General features: G+C 41.4%; 1 protein-coding gene across 1 annotated transcript; it reads right to left on the reverse strand.

Moving 5' to 3' along the window:
- Nucleotides 1–930: 930 nt before the first annotated feature.
- On the reverse strand, nucleotides 931–23,946 carry WDR1 (WD repeat domain 1). Its single transcript, XM_087737329.1, has 15 exons — nucleotides 23,592–23,946; nucleotides 23,203–23,324; nucleotides 19,156–19,246; nucleotides 15,938–16,085; nucleotides 14,334–14,514; nucleotides 12,404–12,481; nucleotides 11,582–11,662; nucleotides 11,230–11,463; nucleotides 10,293–10,382; nucleotides 8,836–8,990; nucleotides 8,073–8,160; nucleotides 6,869–6,979; nucleotides 6,213–6,386; nucleotides 4,926–5,070; nucleotides 931–2,312 (listed from the first exon to the last, which is right to left on the reverse strand). The coding sequence occupies exons 1-15, from the start codon at nucleotides 23,605–23,607 to the stop codon at nucleotides 2,203–2,205; spliced, it is 1,824 nt and encodes a 607-aa protein (XP_087593455.1). The 5' UTR covers nucleotides 23,608–23,946; the 3' UTR covers nucleotides 931–2,202.
- Nucleotides 23,947–24,649: the final 703 nt, after the last annotated feature.

Consider the following 24,649-nt stretch of genomic DNA (forward strand, 5'->3'; position numbering starts at 1 on the left):
AAGAATCTCTTTTCAGTTTTGTAGTCAGGATTTGCTATCCAACTACAAAGACCATATTAGTCCTTAAGGAATGCAAAGCTCAGGCCATATGCCAATAAACAAATCCAATGGAAGCTGAAGCACGAGCAACCACCTCCACAAGCAGACATCCAAAGAGAAGTCTTAATACAGGGTTTCCAGCTACCAGGCATTCCGCATGAGCAGTATTACACGGTCATCCAGGAATCAAAAATACCTCGTCCTACACATCACCTTTCAGACATAGTGCACAAGCTGTGACATGCAGGAAAGAACTGACTTGTAGTGGTAGGAGGCTCCAGGAAATTATCCCATTTCCCTCAAAAAAAACACATTTCACTAGCAGGCCCATCTCTTACAAAAAGCAGGATTTGCCAGTGAATTCTGTTCTTTGCCCATAGACATCTGCATAAGGCCCCCCACCCCCTTTATCATTACTTACACGACAGGGATTCAACTACAACAGGAACCCACTGAGCAGATTCAATAGCAACTCTTTCAGCTTGGCCTCGGAGAACAATGGATGAATTGCACAGGGACTGGCACAACAACAACAGCAGGACAAGTTTTAGGGGCTAGACACTGAGAAATCTTGTTCATTTGGATCTTATGCCTAATTTCAAACATGCCCTTTTCCAAAACTTCTCTTGTCCTTGCATTGTTAATAAACAGACATGCAAAATTGCTAAAGGAGAGATGCAGCAAGCACAAAGAAACCATGATGCAAAGTATTCTGCTTCTTAGATAAAACCCATGTCAACTGTTCTAATGTATATGTTGGTTTGTGTGCCAGAAGACATCTGATCACCACTCCTAAAAAGAAATCAACATTTTTTCTTTAAAAAGATGTTTCACCAAGTCATTGTTGACAAGCAATTTTTTTTTTCAGCAATTGAGCAATGGTCCACAGTATGAGAAGCAGCAAAAGCATTTTATTTGCTGTATAATTAGTGTCATTAGAAATATGATTGGTAAAAAAAAAAGCCACACAAGTCCACAGAGAAAGGAAAGCTTAATAAAAACCAAAGAGCACTGGAGGGGTGGTGGTAGTGAAAACTTAGAGAAAAGTTTTTTTTAGTCTCCCAAAGTTCTGGACAGCAACAACTTCTTTTAGCCACTAGAAATGGTAACAAATCTTCCTACTACTTTGCATCAGTGTCCTCCTCCACCCTTGTTGGACTGCTAGCTTCAGATCACTTAAGTGTGGTGTACAGTGTGAGAAGGGAGCTAAACACAAGATCATGATCTGTTTGCATTAGATAACGGCTTCCATGCAACTGTTCCGCACATGCAAAGGCATAAAACTTACTCAAACACTATCTTCTCAAAAATCACTTCAAGTCATAACAATGCTTCTCTTTAATTTCTGTATTTTCAAAAAGGTGGTAGAAGTACTGCATTTTTTTTAAACAATAACATGCTTCTCCTCCTTCAAACAGAAGTTATCTTTAATCTTTGAAACAGAATGATTTTTTCTGACATTGAAATAACCAGACATTCTTAGTTGATGAAAGTAACAAATGTGTTTCTGAAGCAAGAAGTTGCCACAACGATTATTTGTAAACATTATACCCACAACAGTAAGTACATCAAAACCCCACACTTCCACCTTAAAATAAACCACAAAGCTTTGACATGAAATACATAAAAAGTTTATTATCTATGTACCCCATTTAGTTATCTGGAGGAGAAAATCTGAGGCAACAGTTTGGTGCAGTACAGAGAAGCAAAGCAATATACAGTAGCTGCACACAGCTTGACTGGTTTCAGATCACAACTAAATACTCTTACTATGACCGTTAGTACAGAAATGTTCTGTAATTAGAAAAAATGAGAAGTATTACTCTCATGCTGTACAGTCTCATGTTTCTTGGTTAGAAAAGAACAACTGATTGAGTTTGAATCTTTCACACCTGAATCTTTCACACCAACTTGCTCAGCTGTTGCCTCTGGAATGTTCAGCACAAAGGTTAAGCTCCAGACATAATTTAAGTGCTTTTCATGTGCAAACTGTTACTGGCTAAAGCTTTCAAAGTACATTTAATTACAGATATGAACACCCTGTAAAGATATAAGGATATGATAGCAGACCCAGAGGCCAATACAGATTCTTTAAGAGAAATGCTATGTTCCACTGCAGTAGTTCTAGTCCCTGATTAGGTCCTTCCAAAGAGAGGGCTTATTTCAATTGTAGGAGATAGACCACTCTTTGACAGAAGCATCATGGGATGTTGTTACCAGAGTATGTTCATCCAACCATGCCAAGCCGCTTACATGATGTAGTCTGTGAGCATCTGTATGGCAGTGTGAAATAACAGAAAAGAATTAGGAAGGCTAGGCTGACAAAATAACTTTAGCACATATTCCAAAGGTGATTTTCAGCTGCATTAAATACTAGTAGTGTATTTTAAAAGTGACAACAAAATAACGTAACAGAAGAGTTCTGGCTATTGTAGCGAGATAAACATAAAGGCTAGATTAGTTTGGGAACAAGGGAAGAGCTACGGATGTCGTCTGTCTGGACTTCTGTAAGGCCTTTGACACAATCCCCCCACAACACCTTTCTTTCTAAATTGCAGAGATATGGATTTGATGGGGGGACTGTTCAGTGGATGAGGAATTAGTTGGATGGTCACATCCAGAGGGTAGTGGTCAACAGCTCAAGGTCCAGATGGAGATCAGTGACAAGTGGTGTCCCTCAGGGGTCCGTACTGGGACGAGTACTGTTCAATATCTTCATCAATGACAGACAGTGGGATCAAGTGCACCCTCAGCAAGTCTGCAGATGACACCAAGCTGAGTGGTGTGGTTGACACGCCTGCAGGACGGGATGCCATCCAGCGGGACCTGGACAAGCTCAAGAAGCGGGCCCATGTGAACTTCATGAGGTTCACCAAGGCCAAGTGCAGGGTCCTGCACCTGGGTTGGGGCAAGCCCCAGTATCAATACAGGCTGGGGGATGAAGGGATTGAGAGCAGCCCTGCTGAGAAGGACTTGGGGGTACTGATAGATGAAAAGCTGGACATGAGCCAGCAATGTGCGCTCGCAGCCCAGAAGGCCAAGCGTATTCTGGGATGCATCAAAAGAAGCGTGCCCAGCAGGTTGAGGGAGGTGATTCTGCCCCTCTACTCGGCTCTGGTGAGACTCCACCTGCAGTACTGTGTCCAGCTCTAGGGTCCTCAGCACAGGAAGGACATGGACCTGTTGGAGATGGTTCAGAGAAGGGCCACAAAAATGATCAGAGGGATGGAACACCTCTCATGAGGAAAGGCTAAGAGAGTTGGGGTTGTTCAGCCTGGAGAAGAGAAGGCTGCAAGGAGACGTTATTGCGGCCTTTCGATACTTAAAGGGGGCCTACAAGAAAGATGGGGACAAACTTTTTAGCAGGGCCTGTTGCAACAGGACAAGGGGTAATGGTTTTAAACTAAAAGAGGGTAGATTCAGACTAGATATAAAAAAATTTTTTTTTTTTTTTTTTTTTTTTTTTACAATGAGGGTGGTGAAACACTGGAACAGGTTGCTCATAAAATCACAGAATCATTAAGGTTGGAAAAGACCCTTAAGATCATCAAGTCCAACCGTTAACCTAACACTGCCAAGTCCACCACTGAACCATGTCCCTAAGCACCACATCTACCCGTCTTTTAAATACCTCCAGGGATGGGGACTCAACCACTTCCCTGGGCAGCCTGTGCCAGTGCCTGACTGCCCTTTCGGTGAAGAAGTTTTTTCTAATATCCAACCTAAACCTCCCCTGGCACAGCTTGAGGCCGTTTCCTCTCATTCTATCACTTGTTACTAGGGAGAAGAGACCGACCCCCACCTCGCTACAACCTCCTTTCAGGTAGCTGTAGAGAGCAATAAGGTCTCCCCTCAGCCTCCTTTTCTCCAGGCTAAACAACCCCAGCTCCCTCAGCTGCTCCTTGTAAGATTTGTTCTCTAGACCCTTCACCAGCTTGTTTGCCCTTCTTTGGACACGCTCCAGCACCTCAATGTCCTTCTTGTAGTGAGGGGCGCAAAACTGAACACAGGATTCAAGGTGTGGCCTCACCAGTGACGACTACAGGGGCACTGTCACCTCCCTGGTCCTGCTAGCCACACTATTCCTGATACAAGCCAGGATGCCATTGGCCCTCTTGGCCACCTGAGTACACTCCTGGCTCATGTTCAGGCGGCTGTCGACCAACACCCCCAGGTCCTTTTCTGCCAGGCAGCTCTCCAGCCACTCCTCCCCAAGCCTTTAGCATTGCATGGGGTTGTTGTGACCCAAGTGCAGGACCCAGCACTCAGCCTTGTTGAATCTCATACAGTTGGCCCCGGCCCAACGATCCAGCCTGTCCAGGTCCCTCTATAGGGCCTTCCTGCCCTCCAGCAGATCAACACTTCTACCCAACTTGGTGTCATCTGCAAACTTACTGAGGGTGCACTCAATCCCCTCATCCAGATCATCAATGAAGATACTGAACAGGACCAGCCCCAACACTGAGCCCTGGGGAGCACCAATTGTGACCAGCCGCCAACTGGATTTGACTCCATTCACCACCACTCTCTGGGCTTGGCCATCCAGCCAGTGCACTTATCCAAGCTGTGAGCAGCCAGCTTCTCCAGGAGAATGCTGTGGGAGACAGTGTCAAAGGCCTAATGCTGGCAGATGCCCCAGCCCTGGAAACATTCAACATCAGGCTGGATGGGGCTCTGAGCAACCTGATCTAGTTGAAGATGTCCCTGCTCATTGCAGGGGGATTGGACTAGATGACCTTTAAAGGCCCCTCCAACCCAAACCATTCTATGATTCTAACATTCTAACATTCAAAGCCTGCTTACCATTAGTTCTAGAACACAGGTACTGTGTTGGATTTCAAGAACCACTAGCAACTTTCAAAAGTAAGATTTTGAAGGAAACACACCTGGTATCTTGACTCTGGTCTCTGGATCACTTACGGTCCAAACATATACCATCATGTCCATGCCTCCAGAAGCAAAGTGTTCATTGTCTGGCGACCAGGCGATACAAACAATTTTTGCGTGATGTCCATAAAAGACGTTATGTTCCTATTCAAAAGTTAGAGATACAGTGTTATTTCATTAGTTTAAGCTACTTCAGGAAATCACTGGCTTTTAATGTGTAGCATCTCAATAAGCTACTGCAAGAGTCCAGACAATGTACATCTGAGGTGAAAATTGATGCCCTAAATCAAGTGGTGGCTTCATTTATGCTATTTATTTAAACACTTATCAGGCCAATAAAATCCAAACCTTTTGCAAAAAAAGCTAAGACTCTTTCTATGAAAGCTGGATCTGTAAAGTGCATATGCAACAAGTTACTTCTTGCTTAGAGGCTTTTAAAATAAACCCACAGATGTTTCTAAAAGCAAAATTATTTAATTTTTTTTACTTAGAAAATGAATTGTTCTTCTGGAATGCCATCCTGCATTTTTTACTTCACTGTGGTTTCGGTCAAAGCTTAATGAATCTACAGGCTGATACAGATTGACTGCCCAGCTGAAAAGTGGAAACTGCCCATTTTCTCATTCTTGGTTAAAAGACACTACACTGAAGGGTAAAGCAAGATTCCCTGCCCTAATGTATCCCTTTCATTGCTTAGTTCTTACCATGGAACTGTGTGCCACAGCCAGCAGAATTTTATTGCCAAGCCTGCTTTATTTACTTCATTAAATTTTATTGTACTACATGATTCTTATCAAATAGAGCCTGCCTTCTTGTCCATTTTACAAAAATGCACATAAATTCTCTAACAGGCATGCATGTATTTTGTTGACTATTTTTTTTCCTTTAAAAAAACCCTACAGTAGCAATTCAGCTGATTACAAAGTATGCAGATGCCTTATTCAGATCTTTTGCATTTAAGTACTGCTAGCCTGTGGAAATACAAGCCCTCCCCCATTTAACTATGTGTTTGTTATTAGATGGGTTTGAGTGTTTTCCCAGTAGCCAACCTATGCTGTACATTTCCTCACTTATTCATGTGATCTGGAGGCTCTACATAGTGTTGCTTTTCACAGCAGCCTAACTCAAAATACCAGGTAAACAGAGTGTCACAGAAACACCAAATATACATCAATGATTTAACAATTAAGTTTCACCAGCTACACTGTATTTCACCATAACAGATTTAGACATGAGATGTCAGTCAATTTGTTTTTAAACAAAACTCCTGATGCAACAGTTCTTACCGCATAGCCATCAGTGACACTGAAAACAGTGACAACTTTGTTTGCATCACAGACTGCAAGAAAGGCACCATCGTGAGAATATGCCAGGTCAGTAACAGGACCTTTAGCTTCCAAAGACTTATCATCACTTTTCAAAGAGGTTCCTTGGATTGAATACAAACGGACATTCCCATCCTGCAAATTAACAGTGAAAAAGGGGGGGAAGGTACAAAAAAGAAAATCACTTTACAATAGAAAGAGGAAGGCTTACTAAGTTTCTGGAACTTTTTGCATCAGTTCTATCTGGTAGTGCTTATATTAAGAAATAGTTTAAAGAATCTGTTATTTATGCTAGCTACAATCCACCACGTCCAGAATATAGACCTGATTTTTAGAATTTGCCTACTTTAAGCATACACTGGGTAAAAACAATTTGACAATTTAAAACCAGCAAATACAAGACAAAAAATTAAATAGACATTAGGTCACAATGGTGGGAGAACCTGGGGAATGAAAGCCCAGGAATACCAATTACACACCATTTACTTGTTACAATACTGCTCTTGTTACAAATGGCCACCTACTACTTCTCAACACAACACAGCTACTATTATTAAATGCTTCGGTTACTAGTTCCAGTGCTCAAAGTAGCACAGTTTCAGGAAGTGCAACCTTACCGCTCCTCCCACTGCTGCTGTACCTCCTCCGGGGTGAATGGCTACAGCTTCTGGCTCATAGCCAAGGTCATCAATTGCAAAACATTTTTTCTTATCTTTCATCAAAACAATCTGTAAATAGAAAACCAGAAACTTAAGACCCTTGTTCAAAGTGCCTAATAGGAAACTATGGCTAAGCCACATTGCTTAGTCATAAATACAAATCCACTCTGATTGCTCAGAAGTTTACTATATTCTGATCTTAAGGGAACAGTTTCATTCTTTTTAAAAAAAAAAAAAAAAAAGAAAGAAATGCCTACATGTGGTGACTAACTAATCTGCTGTACTGGAGTACATATCTGCTCTAAATTAGGTAGTGCAGGGCATGCTCTACTGCCTTCAGCTTCACCTCATTCGGTTTGAGCAAGAAAGAAACATGGACAAACCAGTATTTTTAGCAATGCTTACTCCCTTCCTGGTTTCCTGTTAAAAGAAGGGAGGCAGGACTAAATTAGTAGCAAGTTAGTACTGCGATGTTAAATTTTAAGGGCTATTTCCTATCCAGTTCTATACTATGGACAACTGGAATTATAACTCACACAGAGAACAGGTTTGGACAACACTACTGAAAGTCCCAAGCATAAAACCAGCGTCCATACAGAAGGCATGTCATTAGAATTTAAGCCTGCTTTGACACAAGATAGCCCTGGTGCAATCTCTCTGGTTTTGCATGATCTGAATACTACTGGCAAGCAAGCTAGAGCTACCTGTGCTGTACAACAGCATTAGTTAATTGGTTAGTTGGATCAGTTGTGGGAAAAAAAACACCCCAAAACCAACAAAAAAAAAACCAAAACCAACCAAACACACAGGAGCAAGACATCCTTTTCCTAAAATCACATCACTGAACAGATGAGGCAAGAGCACAATTCAGACTGGGGCAGCCTTCCAGCAGAAAGCTATATTGGTAACAAATTGAGGCATCTACACGAGGGACCATGTCACATTTAAATCTATACATAAGACTGTCACATTGGTACAGGATGCAAAAAGACAAGCCTATTAAGCATCCTGCTTAATTATGTTCCCTATAGCTCTTATTAGGAAATTCTGCAGATGTGCAAGGTGATCCCACACTAAATAGGTTTGTCAGAAACCATCATGTTACCATACATGGCATTATTAACAGAGCAATTGTGTTGATAATCCACAAGTTAATACTTACTTGTCCAATGCATAGAACTACAGTGTAACCACCAGGACCCACAGCTAAACATTTTGGCTGAACATCCATTTTCACAGCATCCTGGCCACTAGAGGAAGGTGTGCCAAGGTGGAGAAGCAGGAAGGACAAATCAGAAAAAAATTATTCCATGTCTACCATTATTTAAAATTGCCTATTCAAATAATCACCCACTAATGATCAAGAACATGCACAATTTAATATTTATTTTAAATAATCTGCAAAGTTTCCTTCTGCATACTGTTTAAAGCATTATTATCTTGATCAGGTAGTACACCTTTGAAGTGAAAGTCAATGTTCCTACACTAGAGCCTATTTTTTTTTTTTTAAACTAACTAGGTGATCTTAATAGGATTCCTTAAAGTTTTTTTGCTTCAATTGTGGCTTCCATGAAGAAACAGCTGTGTCCCACCCCTCCTAACAACATTTATTACCAATATTCCTGGGTATTCATGAATCATAAAATGGACACCCTTCCCACAGTCCCCTAACTAAGCCACCCGATACAAGGCAGATCTCTATCTAACCTGTGGAAGGGATGAGACAAATTGAAAAGTCTGGGATGCATTTCTCGTTGTCACAGAAAAAAGCAAGGTTGGTACAGCAATTGTGTCTACAGTTTCCATGGTAACTTAAAACCTGAATAAATGCTGCATAAAATTCTTTACCATATAAATCAACAAAACACTTGCTATAAAATAATTAGGGCTGCAATACTACAATAAAAGGCAACATTTTAACTAACCTGTAGTCCCTCTTGCTAAGGTTGGTATAGCGCACAGTGTCATCCATACTGCAGGTGACCAGCTGATCCATTTCATCCACTGCCATTCGAGACACCTGGTTTGTATGGCCTTTCCCAGAAAAGCCATCATTCTCTCCAGTTTCAGAATCCCAATAATGTGCATAATAGAATTAAGGAACATTTGAAGATACTGGTGCAGTCAGATACACCATCGTAAAAAGTTAAATAATTGACAGAATAGCTACGGTTAGCAGGGACCTCTTGAAATTTAGTCCAACCAGCTGCTCAAATCAGTGTCAGCTACAACAGCCTGCCCATTCCATTGGGTTTTGAGTATCTCTAGGGATGGAGACTCTACAAGCTCCTGGGGCAACTTGTACCAGGGTTCAACCAACCTCACACCCTCAAAATATTTATTAAATGAACCTCTGATATTCTGTAATGAGCTAAATGACCTACCACAAACAGTAGCAAATACTGGAACAATTAACATTAGGTCTGAGAACAGGAAATACTTTTTAAAGAATTCTAGCTAGAAGACCTGCAACATTGACTTTCCTTGATGTTGTATGTTAACATCAGTGTGAACTATTAACCCTATACTACAGGTTTGTAAAGAAAACAAGTCCTATATTTATAACGGTTTATGCCAATGTGACACCATTTAATGCATCATGGAAAGCATGATGAAGGACTGCAGTTTTACTTCTAAGCTTCAGAACACTGAAGAAAAGCCAACGGTTTTCTAGCTGAACACATCCCAACCTCACCCTTGAACATGCCCTTTGGGAACCAGGCTGCATTCCCAGTGTTTTGCTCCAGAAACCAACAGGACTGAAATAGAGTCTCAGAAGAAGTATAAGTTCCCTTTAGTAGTGAGAAAACCTGATGACATTTGGGATACCAAATAAAGAACACAATCAATGTGTCACAGAACTACAAAACCCCACACCTTAATACAAGTGGGAAAAACACAACTGTAAGAAAAATGCATGTTAGTGGGTCAGAGAGAGATCAACAAGAATTTATCTTTCTCGACCTGAACATCTAAAAAACAAGATACATGACTTTCAGCACATGCTAAGATCTCCCTATCTATCACACATAACAGCAAGAGGCAGCAATACATGTTTTGCCTGTATAACAGAATACGTGGAAAGGTACAAGAGGCTAATTTACATATTTACTTGCTCCTTCCTACTAACAATCTATCTACCACAAAGAAGTGACAATGGGAAATTAAGAACTGGCTTACATTTAGCAGGCAAGTTTAAAGGCAACCAGCAGTAAAAGAGGGAAGTTAGGGGGGGAAGCAAAATAAACTGCTTCAGATATAAAATGTTCACTTGCGTCCAATAAACATAAGTTTTTGTCTTTGGCAAAGCTTCCCCCCCCCCCCCCCAATAAGCGCTCTCAGATTATAAGGCTAGAACAAATTTCACTATCATTCAAAGGATATTAATATGACCATCGTTACTTCCAGAGTAAATATAGGACTTTCCACCATTTTTATGCACTGTAAGACACTGAATTGATTTACTATGACCCTGTGAATGGGACACAAATAATAATTATTGATAGGCAATTTTTCATCTTAACACATACATAAATCAAACTTATTTGAGAAGAATTACAGATTATTCAGAAAGTAACATATAATTTTATTCACAAGCATTAAGTCACCCAGAATACAAATCACTAGTTAACAAAGCAGTCATTTAACTGTCGCAGCATTGCTATTTCCATGTACTACTCCTTGAAGAGAAGGAATAGGCACTGTGAATATCCTTATTAGCCTGCTGGGCCAAAATACTTCCATGGCCTTTTCATCGACAAAGTTTGCTTTTCAGGCACTTTATGATTCAGGGAAGAGGACTAAATATGGTCATGTACCCACACCACCTGCCAGAATTATAGCAGCAATAGCAAGAATCTGGGACGTCTGTTTCTAGTTCATGTAAAAATGTAAGTTCCCATGAGAGTGCTGTGTCAGCGAACTCTTTAATTCCTAAAATTAAAGCTCGATTGCGCAGTAACCCTAGTCACCTTGTTCACAATACACTAGCTCTGGTAGAATGAGACATCACTGGTAGTCTTCTGTCTATGCTGTATTTCTTTTCTCATCTCAAGAACGGTTAAAAGCTGCTATGAAACCTAAGTTGATAACCTTAACTAAAAACCAAAATCAGTATGTATATTTGCACAAAGCACAGCATCAAACATGTAACATTTTAACTTCTTGATTCATGTAACTTGCAAGAGTCAGTCACACATAGCCTGTCTGGCAATGCTAATTTAACAAAACCATTTTTCAAGTTATTATTCCATCTAGACAACTTCAACCACTGAGCCATTTATTGCAGAAACTGGTGCAACAACAGAAGTTTAACGTACCTTTATGACACGTAAAGGCTTATTTGGATTGTTCTTGTCCAAATAATTGATATAGCCAGACAGCGAGATACTCAGTAAGTGGTCTTTCTGCCACAAGCAACCCAGCTGCTGATCCAACACGTTTGATCCCATGTTAAAAGTACTGACAATAGAATTAGCACCAACGTCCCAGATTTTAGCAGTTTTATCTCCAGAAGCAGAAAGCAACTGACTACTGTCAGGGCTCCAACTAATCTGTAAAAACAAATGTCACCACAAGATAGTAAATGCATTTATTATTGCAAGACTTCACAGTCCATGAACTTGGTAATGAAATACTATGGACCATTTGCACAAATGAAGTTGTACTTACAGCATAAATACCTCCATCATGAGCTTTGCCTCCACCAAGAGCACACACTTTCTCTCCAGTCTTTCCATCATAGACAAAAATCTTAAGAGAGCACACAAACATATAACTTGAAGGGAAAAGCAGTAACGGAAAAAAAAAACACCAAGAACTGAAACACCGTTACTTGCACCGCACGGATCATTCTTTTGTTACATGGCACGCTTGCAGGTTTATCAAATACTAGATTTTTGAAGAGGATACACAAGTATTCCTGCATTTAATATTTAAGACTAAACAAATAAGATGACAAATGTAAATAATCACAGTAAGCCACTCTGTACGCTGGATCCTGACATTTGAAATTCTTGGAAGATGTTACATTTTTGACTCCTGCTGTGATGGCAGCTGCTTAGCACTGCAGTCATGGGAATCTGCCTTCTTAGAAGGAGGAGCTACCTATGGTAACAGTGTCAAACCTGCCCTCATCAGCAGGGAGTCCACATGGAGCTGGGTTGCTACCTATGCGTTCAGTATTTCAGCCAGACCTCTCAGGATCATAACAAGGACATACATATTCCAAAGTCTAGTATGTTCCTGCCAAAATAACCTGTAAGAGAAGTAATATGCTAGGGAGATAGACTGGGGAAAAAAGCTGAGTGACAATAGTCTGTTGGACATCAGTTGTTACAGCTTTATAGGAGGATACTTAAAAGTTTAAGCCAGTCACTTCTAGACATGAAAAAAGAAGCAACATGGATTTTACAATACTAATCCTATTCCCAAAATGCACAGGAAAATCTTCTCATGTTAAAATCATTACAAAAAGAGTTCCTTGCTTTTTACCTGGCCATCTGCACTAGCTGTAGCAAATCTGTTCCCATCAGGAGAAAACCTCACACAGTTCACAAACCGTGTATGGTCCTGTAGGAAAAAAAGTAAGAATCAGCAGACAAAATAAGAATAGACCTTTTCACATAGAAGATAATCCAGTAACAATGAAGTTCTCTTACACACAAGGCATAAATTAGCTGTGTAGGAGATGCCTGCTATAGAGAATGGCTACAGAACAAGTCTAGCCTCTATCTAAAGAGGATCATTGGGATCAAGACCAGTCGAAACTGACATCAGTGCTGATGTAGTTCAAACAACCTGGCACACCACCAGGTGCAGGAGTAGCCACTTTCAGGGATAGGTAGGAAAAAACCCTCAGCTGCAGCTTAGACGCAAACATGGGATTCTTCCCTTCTGGTCACTGATTCTTCTGCAACATTCTCCAGATCTTGACTCTTCCTTCATTGTGCAAGTAAGTTTTACACACAGAAGAGTACTTTATCCTTCTTATTGTAAAAAACACAGGCATGAAGAATAAATTATTATTTTACTGGAATTCCATTTCTGGGAGATTGCATTAGTGGTAGCTCTGTGAAGTAACCAGGCAAGACTGATGTATGCTCCCCAAATAGACTATTTACAAATAGGAGACTATTCAAACTATGCTAACTAGAAAACGCACGTTAAATAGGGAAGCACCACAATGAGGCCAAAGCTTCCATGCAAAGAGATTTGGGAGACTATTTTTAGTATTATGAAAGGCAGGTTCTAACCTACTTTATTTAACTATAGATTTTTTTTCCCCCCGATGATACGTCAAGCTCTAATCTAAATCATATAACAGCCTGTACCAGAATCCCATACATCAACTCAAATATTGCTGTAAAAGGAAGACTGCATCACATACCAGTCTAAGCAGCACTGGTAAGCAATTCAGATTGCAGAGTTCCAAAAGAACCAGCTTAGCAAAATGCAAGTATCAACTTAAGTTCAGAAATATATTAGGCAACTACATCATTTCATTGGATTGCAGAGCTCAAAACAATTCCTTTTCTAGAACTGGAATGGAATCCTTACTAAAGTCAGTGTATGAAGACTACTCAAGGCATATACTTAAGAAAATAAAAGGCCTACTACTGCATTTTAAAAAGCAAAATAAACTAAGCAATTTGAATTTACTACTGCAATAACATCCAGTATCTCTGGAATAGGTTTTTTTAAGGCAAGAGATGCATCTTCTGCCATCAGAAACAGCTGCAGAAACTTTTGGCTTTTTATTTTCTTTGGCCTCAAGTAACAATCAATGTCTTAAATGTGGTAGTTCCAGGTTTTGTTTCATTTACATAAGAGATTTTAAACTAGTAGAATATGAAACAAAAAGTGAAAAGAAATGTAGAAACAGAAAACTGACCACAGAAGTTACATACCCATTCCTCATTGTGGAAATCAGTTCCGTTTTCAAACATCTACACTCACCCTTTCTAAGCTGCCCTGGGATTTCAGATTTAAGCACTCTTAAGCAGATTGGAAAATTCCATTCACACCACCACATTTCTTGAATCAAGCACCTTGAAGAGTATTAAGAAATTCTACACAGGTCTGCACTGGGAAGCAGAGCTCAGAAAGCACCCACAGGGCCAATGAAACATCCTACTTCTTAAGTTATGGAAGAGGATGAAGAGCCATAAAAAAAATTCGGAAAAAGCGCTTCAGGTTTTCTTCTTAACCAATCATTTATTTCCGTTTTCTTGGCCTGAGACAAGCCTTCAGTTATATTCAAACACAGGTTTAAGAAAGCCACTTGACACAACTATACCTCAAAAGGGGGAGCTGAGAACTTTTGTTATCACGACTAGTTGTGACAAGAACTGCAAGCTCGTTGGAAAGCTTTTAGTCATCTTGCTGCACAGTTTAACAGAGCCACATCTAAACTTAAACTCACACTTATGGTAAACTTGAACTTGAATGGCGGTCCCTCAAAGAAAGCGGCACAGTTGTCATCACTGCCAGTTGCCAGACGATATGGTCTTGTTTGTTTTATGTCCACGCTATTGATCACTTTGTTGTGCCCAGTAATCTCGCCAACAGAAGAACCACTATCCCACAGGAACACTGCTCCAAATCTAGTTAGAAAAGCACACAATAACTACAATTCGTAAATGTTACATGCAGATTAACTCCTTGAGCATCTGCAAACAGCAGATTTGAGTGCACTCAAAGAAAAGAAATTAGGTCATCTCGTTAATCTCACGCAAGCGCATCAGTTCCCTGAAAGATATTTGAGATCTTACTGGAGAGAGAATCTAATCTTCAATAGGAGACATTTGCTGAAGGGGAGAGAGAAGCAAGTTTTACGTATAAAGCTTCTAAAATTCAGAGATCCAAAAGATATTCTTCAGTAAGTCTATCTGTTTATAAAAGCAAGCAGTAAATTATTCCGTCTGCCTAGTCACTACACAGAATACAGAAAGCTAGGATAACAATGACATCCGATCATTTATCTGATTATTTAGCCTAGATTGGGTACCATCACTTCTACAACTATTATTACTTAAAGGTTTAAGGAAGAAGAGTTACAACAGCATTTTTGTCGGTTCTTACTTAAATCAGCTTAAAAAATAAAAATCAATATAATCAATCCAGTGGCATTAAACTACCAGAGCATTGCTATTAAAAGGGGGTTCTATAGAATCACTTCAGCAAAATTCTAGATTGGAAGTACATCCACCTAACAGGGGACTGGCAGACTTTTTGAAGTAGGACAGCAAATTTACATATTATCTATCCAGGGGCAAGTGGGGGTGGAAGGAGGGATGGAGGACAAAGAATCTCTCTCAAATATCAGGACACAGTACATGACGGTGACTAAAAAATTGTGCAGGGGGTCAGGAAACAGGACCGCACCGTGTTTTTCAGACCCTTAGGCATAAGACTACCTGGTCTGGACTCTGCCTTCAAGATCTCTCAGTCTTTAAACATTAAAGAAAGGACACAAACCTGACTGTAACGGGCACGTCATTTAGTCAGACAAGGACAACTGGTTGTGATTTTCTTTTAATTACCATAATAGGTCTAAAAATATGGGCATGTTGCTGAGGGAGAAAATTCAGATACACTTTTTTTTTTTTAACTCTTATTCAATCATGTCCTCTCAATTTGGGAGGGATGAAAGAAGAGGGAGAATTGTCTTGTGGTTCTCCCTTCCTTCTCTATCAGAATTAGACAAAAAAATCCACCAAAAGGCCTACTGAACAGCTATCATTGAATGTAATACCTACCTCTAAAAACCAAACAAGACCCACACAATTTTATATGGAGCAATGCTAACAGGGTTACATTTTCCAAGTAGTTTTACAGCTGTCTAATACTGCATAAAGAATTCTGCTGCAGAACAGCACACCTTGAGGTCTAAACAGGGAACAAGCCATGATTTTCTTCCCTTGAAAAATTAAAAGCTATCTGAAAGAATCTGCTTTGTTAGAACACAGAGGTTTACAGTATATGTGTACATATATGTATATACACACATGCGAAAGAATTACTCACTTTTCCCTTCCTTCGCCAACCACAGCAATTCTCTTGCTGTCTTCAGTCCAGGCAAGGTCCTTTATTTTTCCTGCAAACGGCTGATACTCATACTTCAGTAGGTGTTCCTTCTGTGTAGTATCCCAGATTCTCAGCTTTCCAGAGACATCTGCCATAATAAAATAGAATATAACTATTGTTGTTCCAGCATGACTCAGTCATATGACTCAGCAATCTGCCAGGATACAATTTTCAGCTACACTGAACGCTTGTACTAGGGACCTATTATCTTACCCTATTGCAATTACTACAAATCACTTGATTTAGGAACACTGAAGACTACATCCATTTCAGCGAATTATGTTTTTAACTAGATATTAAGGTTTAAGACCTGCGGCAATAAATACAAGACACAGAGCCAACTTTTGCAAACAGACACGTGAAAAAAAATTGCACAGTAAGAGGGCAGGAACTTTAATGTTATCAGCCAGTATGTGTTAAGTGTCTGTGTTACACACAGGAAAAAAAAACAAAAAAAAAACCAAACACCACCAAAACCACACCAGCCCAATCTCCCCAGCAGCTACAAGACAGCTTATCCACACTTCATTGGGAAGTAAACCATCCTACATCTACAATAAGAGAGCAATCCAGTGGACAGTGGCTGACTCACTAAAATTCATACCTTGGCTTTTTGTACCTTCAAAGCAAACTCATTTTGCATACAAATACCAGGTACATGTAAACATACAAAGATATTTCTACCCATAGAACTCAATTCATGCACACTCATCGGCCTATTTTTTCTATACAGAAGCATGTACACACTTAACGTTGCACGTGGATACCTGCACTACCTGGATTACCACAAAGGAATCCAACATAATATTAAAAAATGGTAATGTCACAAGCAGCAGACACAGCACAGGTCATAACAATTCAAGACTTAATATAATGAAAGCTTCCTTGGTCACTGTTTCCTCTCAGTATTACACAGCCCTAGAGCTTGCTTCTATTCAGAGCAATTACTGTGGTGCAGCATCGTAACCAGAGGAATTGTTCTATACGCAGACAGGTTTGCACATCTCTACTGAAACCTACACAGCAAATTCTGTACGTATTGGACCCTTCATAAAAGCCACTGTTTTAGAAAAAAAACACGTGCTAAAATACATACCTTTCACCTCAGCAGAACATTTTTGAGTTCTGTTCACCATTTATTGGTGCATCTTTACAGTTCAATTTAAACATACAGCAACCCTGTATCTTGGGACCTGATCTTCTCCACTTCTGCTAAAAGGACAGATGCAGAATCCTCCATTTTACATAGAGAATTTGTTATTGAAGTAGAATTTTAATGTGGACTTCAAAATATAATTGTTTGCTCCATCTATTAATAGATAGGACACATATAGCTTTAAGCTTTGTGATATCTCCTATTACTACATCTGTTATGACTGCAGTAAAAGAAATTACCATAAAAGCCACAAAGCATATTGCCAAAGGTCTGTCTCATCAAGCACATGAAGTATTAATGCAGGTTGCATGGCTAATGCAAATTTATAGATAGAGAAATGAATCCTACATGTTATACTTAGAAACAGCTTGAACAGCCTGATACTATCTTCAGACCCTATGCTCAGCAGTATCATGAAACTATTTATAAATGACATACAGAAGACACTTTTAAAGGGAAATATTGCAGCTTAAACTCATTTACTTGGGTATGACAGACAACTTCCAAAAAGAGTCAACTGAATACTCCCCCCCCAGGAGCAAGGAGCTTCCTTAAGCTGATCACTAATAAAAAACTTCTCCACAAATCAGGCTATATATATGTATATCACTGTTCTTTTACAGGGGACTGAAAATCTACAAGGCTACTAGAACAAAATAGATGGTTATTCAGAGGATTAAGTACAGCACAATCCTAGAGCACCAAGTCTGTAGAATAAAGAATGCAAACTGGATTTTAAGAAGGTATTCAATTTGACATATGGTCCACATACAAGACTGAGCCAAGAAACTCCTGGCTCTGGTTCCTTTCATACACAGCAGGGGGAAGCATAAAACAAAAAAAAAAAAAAAAAAGAAGCTGTGTTATCACTGTTGCTATCACTGTTCTTAAAGCTTCCCCATTACTCAAAAGACACATATTCTAATACAGCTTTCTGATATGCAGGAAGCCAAGAAGGAAAGAACATTTTACATTTAAAAAAAATATTGTTCCCTTAAAACTGCTGAGAGAGAAATTCCCATTCTACTAAGACCTGTGTGTGACTCTGGACTCCCCTTCTAAGGAGCTCATATTCAGAATGTTTTATATTCAGTATTTCTGTATTTGGGCACATTATTTGCTTCTGAAGTGTTTCTAATTGACAATGGCAAGCAAATTTAATAAAAAAATATCCATAGATTAACCGCAATTATTTTTAAGAAATGGAAGTTATAGTATTGTATTTATCAATATTCCTCAACTGTATACCAGTCCTCCTCAAAAAAGCTCAATTATTTGAAGCAAGCTTCTATTAAAAAGGCTTTGTTTAGTTCTTTGTAAGTCATCAAAAACTGGAGCCATTTCCACTAACAAACCAGGAAACTCACGCTGTAGAAATTCACATTACCCATTCTCAGACTACTGATTCACATACATTACACAGAAACTGAGAATCAGCCTCTTTCCCTGCTAACTTACCAGAGAAAGCTTTTTTAGTTCAGGTTACAAATGTGTGAAAAAATCATGCCAAGTCTTGCCAAGTTCAGTCCGGAAGAAAGGGGGAGGGAAAAAGAAAGCAGTATACACTCTTCTAGAATCCCTCCCCTGCCCCCAAAGTATGAAAGTTTATTAACAGAAACAATAGTCCTGTATTTCAGAAATAACGTTTCATTCTGTTGCAGGTATACAAGTCATTCATTACGCTAAGATTTCTTCTCTTTAACACTTCACACTAAGCATTTAAAGTTCATTTTCAGGTCTTTTTGATTTAAATAATAAATTTTAAAAAGACCAAACATGTCACTAAACTCACTGATTTATAAAGAGGTTAGACGAACAACTACAGAAATCGTTCCTCCCTCAGGCATCCATACTAGTTCCATCGAAGCACGTCACTTTGACTATGTATATTGTGTACATAAACTGGCAAAACAAGAGTAGTAACACTTCTCGTAAGTTTTGCATTAAGCACTTTAACAGCTCTGTCCACGTATCTCATGCAGCATGCGCACTGATACTTTACCTCCAGATGCTATGTAGAATCCACTGGGAGCATACTTGGCAACTACAACCTGATGGGCATGCTCAGTGTAGATGTCAGCAATTGCAGGATTCTAGTTTAAATGAAAAAAAAAGTTACTAAGTTGTATTTCCTGGTTTTCAAAGGAGCAAAATCAGACATTCAAAGATAAAATTCAAAATTTATCCTCACACTCCTTCTCTCACACCCTTCCTTCCAGTTTAAATTGAGCTGTTATACAAAACTGAGAAGTGCAGTACATGTCGCAGAACACTGCTGTCCAGTACAGCTAAAACACCACACTAATTTCTAACAACCAACACAAAGTATTTCCTCTAACAGCCGGAACTGCTCTGACCCTTTCCTCTCCAGTACCTGCTGAAAGGTAGAAAACCACTCTCCAAAATAACAGGCCAAGCATTGGACTTTCTTTTTATGGGGCTAGCCCAGGTAAGGCAGTTACCCAAGCAGAACACTAAACGTGAGCTGTGCTCTGCAACACACATCCAAAAGTTCTACTACAGTTGAGTATGAAAATTAAACCTACAGTTAACCATATTGCATGGCTGTTAATCATCGCCAGGTACTCAAGATCACTCAGTAACTCATGAGGTGTGCAAGGCCTTCTCTTTCTTGCCAACTGCAATCTAGTTAAAAAGCTAGCAGACTAGCACAGGAAGAGACGTTTTCCCTAGTATCAAGAGTCGTACTGGAATTCTGAAAGAAATTCACTGCCACTCCATCACAATTTTATCTCCTCAGTCTTAAACATGTTTTCAGATGCTTCAGGTTGGACAATAAAACTGACTCAGTGTCTCAGCAGATCAGCAGCGTCACACTACAGAGGTACCACGCAAATCAAGAAAGGATGACATCAAGGCAAAATCTGCTCTCAAATTAACTGTAGAAAAAAGCCATTCTGCACATCTTCCAAATATAGTCCATATATGCTTCAACAATAATACACTACTCCTTAGAAAAATTTTTCTAACAAAAAAACAGGTTAACAGGTATCTTCCAGCTCCAGAAGCTTGACTCACATGGTCAAAACAAAAGTTCATTTTAACTGCTATAATTAATACAGATTTATTCAACCAAACCAGAAAACCACCTGATGTTATGGTATGACTCAGCCATCCAATCAGGAAAAATTAAAACACCTGCTCTGTGTTAGAAAGCAGACAGTCTCCTCCTTGCAAGGGTTCTTGCTGTTGCAGTACTGTTACACCTCAGGAGACAGAACACAGCTTACTCATGCAAGAAGCAGCTCTTTTTCATTCCTGCTTTTACACATTGCTTGAGTGCATTAGAGCCCTCCTTAAGTCACAATCATCTGCATTTACAGCAAGCACATCACTCCCTATTTTGTGTGGAACTGGATTTTATCTAAGCAAGACAAGATAATGTTTTCCCCATGCTACAGCTGCATCACCTACAAGTTCTGGGAGCTCAAAAACCCCCACACTTCATTAGTAATGGCATAAATTAGTAGCTGCTGTTTTACAGCAGGAATCTCCAAGAGTCCAGGAAGCTAAGAAGATGAGAGACTGGACTTAACAGACTGACTTAAGGGGTTAAACAGAAGACTCCCAAATTTAAGATATAGTAAAGAGAATCAGGAAACCAGGTAATGAGTTAGCACTGCCAATTTAAATGCCGTTTATTGGATAACATTATTTCTGCTTGCAAAATAATTTTTTTAACTTGTATGTCTTTCATATCAACCCCCCCCCAAACCTCCACTTCTAGAGATTTTAGGATAAGATTATGTTGTTAGCTGGGACAAATGCAGTACCTAATACTAGCTTCAACAAGAGTGAGCTTATGTGGCTTATTTCGAACACTGAAACCAGAGCCACATATGAAAGTGAGCAGTTGAAGCTCCAAGCTTCAAAGTAGGTTTAGACCCATGAAGACAATAAAATATTAATGAGGTATGAAACCTTACAAATATCACTAGTCCTTCTGACTCAGTGCTTTTCCAGCACTGTTCCAGGACTTTTTCTTGTCAGTCTCTAGCCCATACTCAAAGATCAAGCACTAACCCTCAACACTATATTCATCACCACTGATCAGCTAATGCTAGATAGCTTCAGACTTCAGAGAAAGGTGATGACTGCATTTTGATGACCTGTTTTTTTCATTAGAGTACAACCATCCCATTGGAGAACTGTTCATGGAGGGATTACACACAGACCTCCCAGTATTTCATTTGGTTGTTGCAAACTATTATACAGGCTTCCGTATTTTTCAGAGCAGGCAGGGCTCTCAACTAAGAGCAGACACACTTCCACATCGGGTTAAGAACAAACACCACAAAAGCCATAGCACAGGCTTTGGTCAGTTTTTCTGTCACTGCTACAATACATTCTGTGGTCATCTGCAGAGTATAACCTGCCAATTATTAACAGTAGCAGACTCTCCTTGCCAGTTAGGTAAGTTTGCATATCAGCATGAATTACACCATAAACCTGAAGGATTTATGACTTCCATTCTCAACTTCCCTTGAGAGTTTAAACAGTCTAAATTTGAATTCCCACAATCCCACCTCGCCTGTACTCAGACCTCACCATGTGTTCTACGTTCTGGCTCATGCTGGGACTAACATTTGCACTGAGCAAATCTTCAGTGAGCTGATTCAGGAAGATAAAAGCAAATTGTTTTCTTCCAATTTAACCCCCAAAGTAGGGTCAGATGAGCACTAATGACAGTACAAGGGAGGAGGTCACAATCCATAACTTGGGCAAAAACTGTAACGTAAGCAGAGTGGCTTTTCTCTCTTCTCTCATCACACTGTGCTATTACAGTGTTTAATTGGGGCTTCTGGTTTCAGAAAATTGAACTTTCCTTGATACCAAGAGTGAAACACTATTACAGCAACATCATACTCAGACATTGAAACCAGAGTGCAAGCTTATTTTTGCAGTGGATGAATTTAAACTGGTATTAAATAAGAAATTTGCCAATAATTATTAGTAGTGTTTCTGTATTACAGCATGACAATGAAGAAATGTCTGAATACAGTGGGGGTGATGAGATATATCAGGAAAACAGCTCATAAAAATTCAATTTACAAAGGTAATTTACAGAAGCAGCCATAAACAAATCCATTGTTGTGGTGACCTTAAAATTCCAGAGAGGTATGACCTGCCCCCCTACAGCCCTCCCCACTGCAGGCCAAATCTCCAGGAAGAGAAGAAAGTAAATCTAGGGGAGAATTTGAATTTCTAAAAAACAAGCATTTACTTTGAAGAAAAGTATTTTTTGAAAACCAGTAGCAAGACAATAGCGTAGACACGTAACACTTCCTCCATACTTCTCAAAGGGATGCCATCTTTGAAAAGAAATCATTTAAATGACTCACTTAACATTTCTCTAGTTACCACCAGAGGTTAAAAAAACCAAACCAAAACAAAACAACAAAACAGAACACCACAACAAACCTCCACACACTAAAAACGTTAACTGGGGCATTCTAATATTTAATCGATGGGGAAAGTTCCGTGTGACCAGGGCTGAGAACTCAACACACAGACAGCTTGCCACAGAGTCAAGCAACTGACAACTGTTTTGATTCCTGGAGTGCAGGGGGGGGGGAAATAAAGAGGCTACAGACTAATGCGTTTAAAGATAGGTGTTTGCAAGTATTTGCATGCTTCTCTTACAAGCTAAAGGCCCAATACAGCCAACAGGGAAGAGTTCATTTATTAGGCAAACACAACACTCAACTTCATAACAGCGATACTTAAAAAGATAAACAGGGCCAACTAGAACTTACCAGTCTCTCGCCTACAAATCCTATGCAAAGAGAGGGAGAGAACTGCACATTTTACTGAGATTTTCTACAGGTTTTTACAGTCGCTGCCCATGGTTTTATGCCTGAGTCATGCACCCTGCTTACTCCCCTGCTGCTGATCACGGATCTGTGACCTCAATTGAAATTACTAAGTGTGAATGAAGCACGGGCTATTACAGGAGACGGGCCGGGAAACAAAATGAAACTTAGTGAAAGCTCTATACTACGAAACAAAATAAATTAGAATACATTACATCAATGTTTCTGATGACGACACATTTTCCATTGGTATAAAGAAAATTGTTGCCCTTAGGATCACCTCCGATAATTTTGGAAACGCCTCGTTCAACCTGCGGCAGGCTGGCGAACACTTTTTCTAGAGGAAAAGGAGAAAGCGGGGGGGGAAGAAAAAAAAACCAGAAATAACACGTTTTGTTTCTCCCCGTTAACGGGCGCCAGCCCAGCAGCCCAACGCCCTGCCGGCAGGCGCGGTCACTTGTTGCTGTCAGCGGGCTGTGAGGAACCGCCGGCTCCGCGCCCGCCGGTCCCCCGGCCAGCGGGGCTCCCCGCCGCCGCCGCCGCCGCCGCCACCCGGTTCCCCCCCCCGCCGCCCCCGCTCCGCTCCGCCTCGCCGGGGGCTTACTGATCTCGTACGGCATCTTCGCCCACTTGTTACTGCGGCGGGCGGTGGCGCTGGGAAGGAAGGGAAGGGAAGGGCTGGGAAGGCGGCGAGCGCAGCGCAGCGCGGCGCAGGCGGCCCGGCCTCTCTCTCTCTCTCTCTCTCTCTCCCGCCGCCGCCTCAGCCCCGCGGCGCCCAGCGGCACGAAGCAGGAAGCACCCGCGCGGCCCGCCGCTCTCCCCTGCCTTTGACCATATATAGTCAACTCTGCTCGCGCCGCGCCGCTCCCCGCCAGCCCGCGCCCCGCTCCCTCCCCCGGAAATGCCGTCGGCTCGGACGGGCCCGGCGGGGGCTGCGCTGGGGCGGCCGCAGGAGCCGGCCCCGCCCCGGCAGGGAGCTGCGCGCAGGCGGCGGCGGGCGGGCAGGGGAGCGGCGGAGCGGCGGCGGGCGCCTCGCGGCGGCTCTGCCCGGCCTGGGGGTGGGCGCCGCCGGGCGGGCTGCGCATGCGCGGGCCCCCTCCCCCCGCCGCGCGTCGCCTGGGCGCATGCGCGGGGGCGGCCGTGAGGCCGCGATGGCGGCGGCGGTCGGCCGGCGGCGTTGTTACGGGGGCAGGCGGGCCGGTGGTGGAGCTGTGAGGGGAGGAGATCCGCGCTGATCCCGAGGGAGGGCGGGCAGCGGGGAGAGAAGGCGGCCTGGGGACGCTAAGGGAGCGGGAGCTGCGGCCGTGCGGGGAAACGGGCCGGGGGAGCCCTCCACTTGCGCAGTCGCCCCCTTCCCGCCCTTGCCGCCGTGTGGGGAGCGGCTCCCCCGGCGGCTCCCCTCACCTTGAGGGGGCCACCTCTGACTCCCACGGCGTTACTAAGTGGAGCTGCTGTGGGGAGTTTGTCCCGGTGACGGCTGTTGGGACGCCGGCTGTGTGCCCTAAGTTATTTAGAGGACAGGCCTTTAGTTTTGCTTGGGAACCACCATATTTATATGAACAGGGACTGAGTCAGCTGTAGTGGCCTGCTGTGACAGAGGCTATGCAGGTCTTCTGGTCCTCGATTTCCTCCTTTTATAGAGGGGTTGGGAAGGCGATTCCT

The sequence above is a fragment of the Nipponia nippon genome, unplaced genomic scaffold (assembly GCF_047370975.1).
Source record: "Nipponia nippon isolate SJK-2023a ecotype South Korea unplaced genomic scaffold, ASM4737097v1 scaffold_6, whole genome shotgun sequence".
Taxonomy (NCBI): domain Eukaryota; kingdom Metazoa; phylum Chordata; class Aves; order Pelecaniformes; family Threskiornithidae; genus Nipponia; species Nipponia nippon.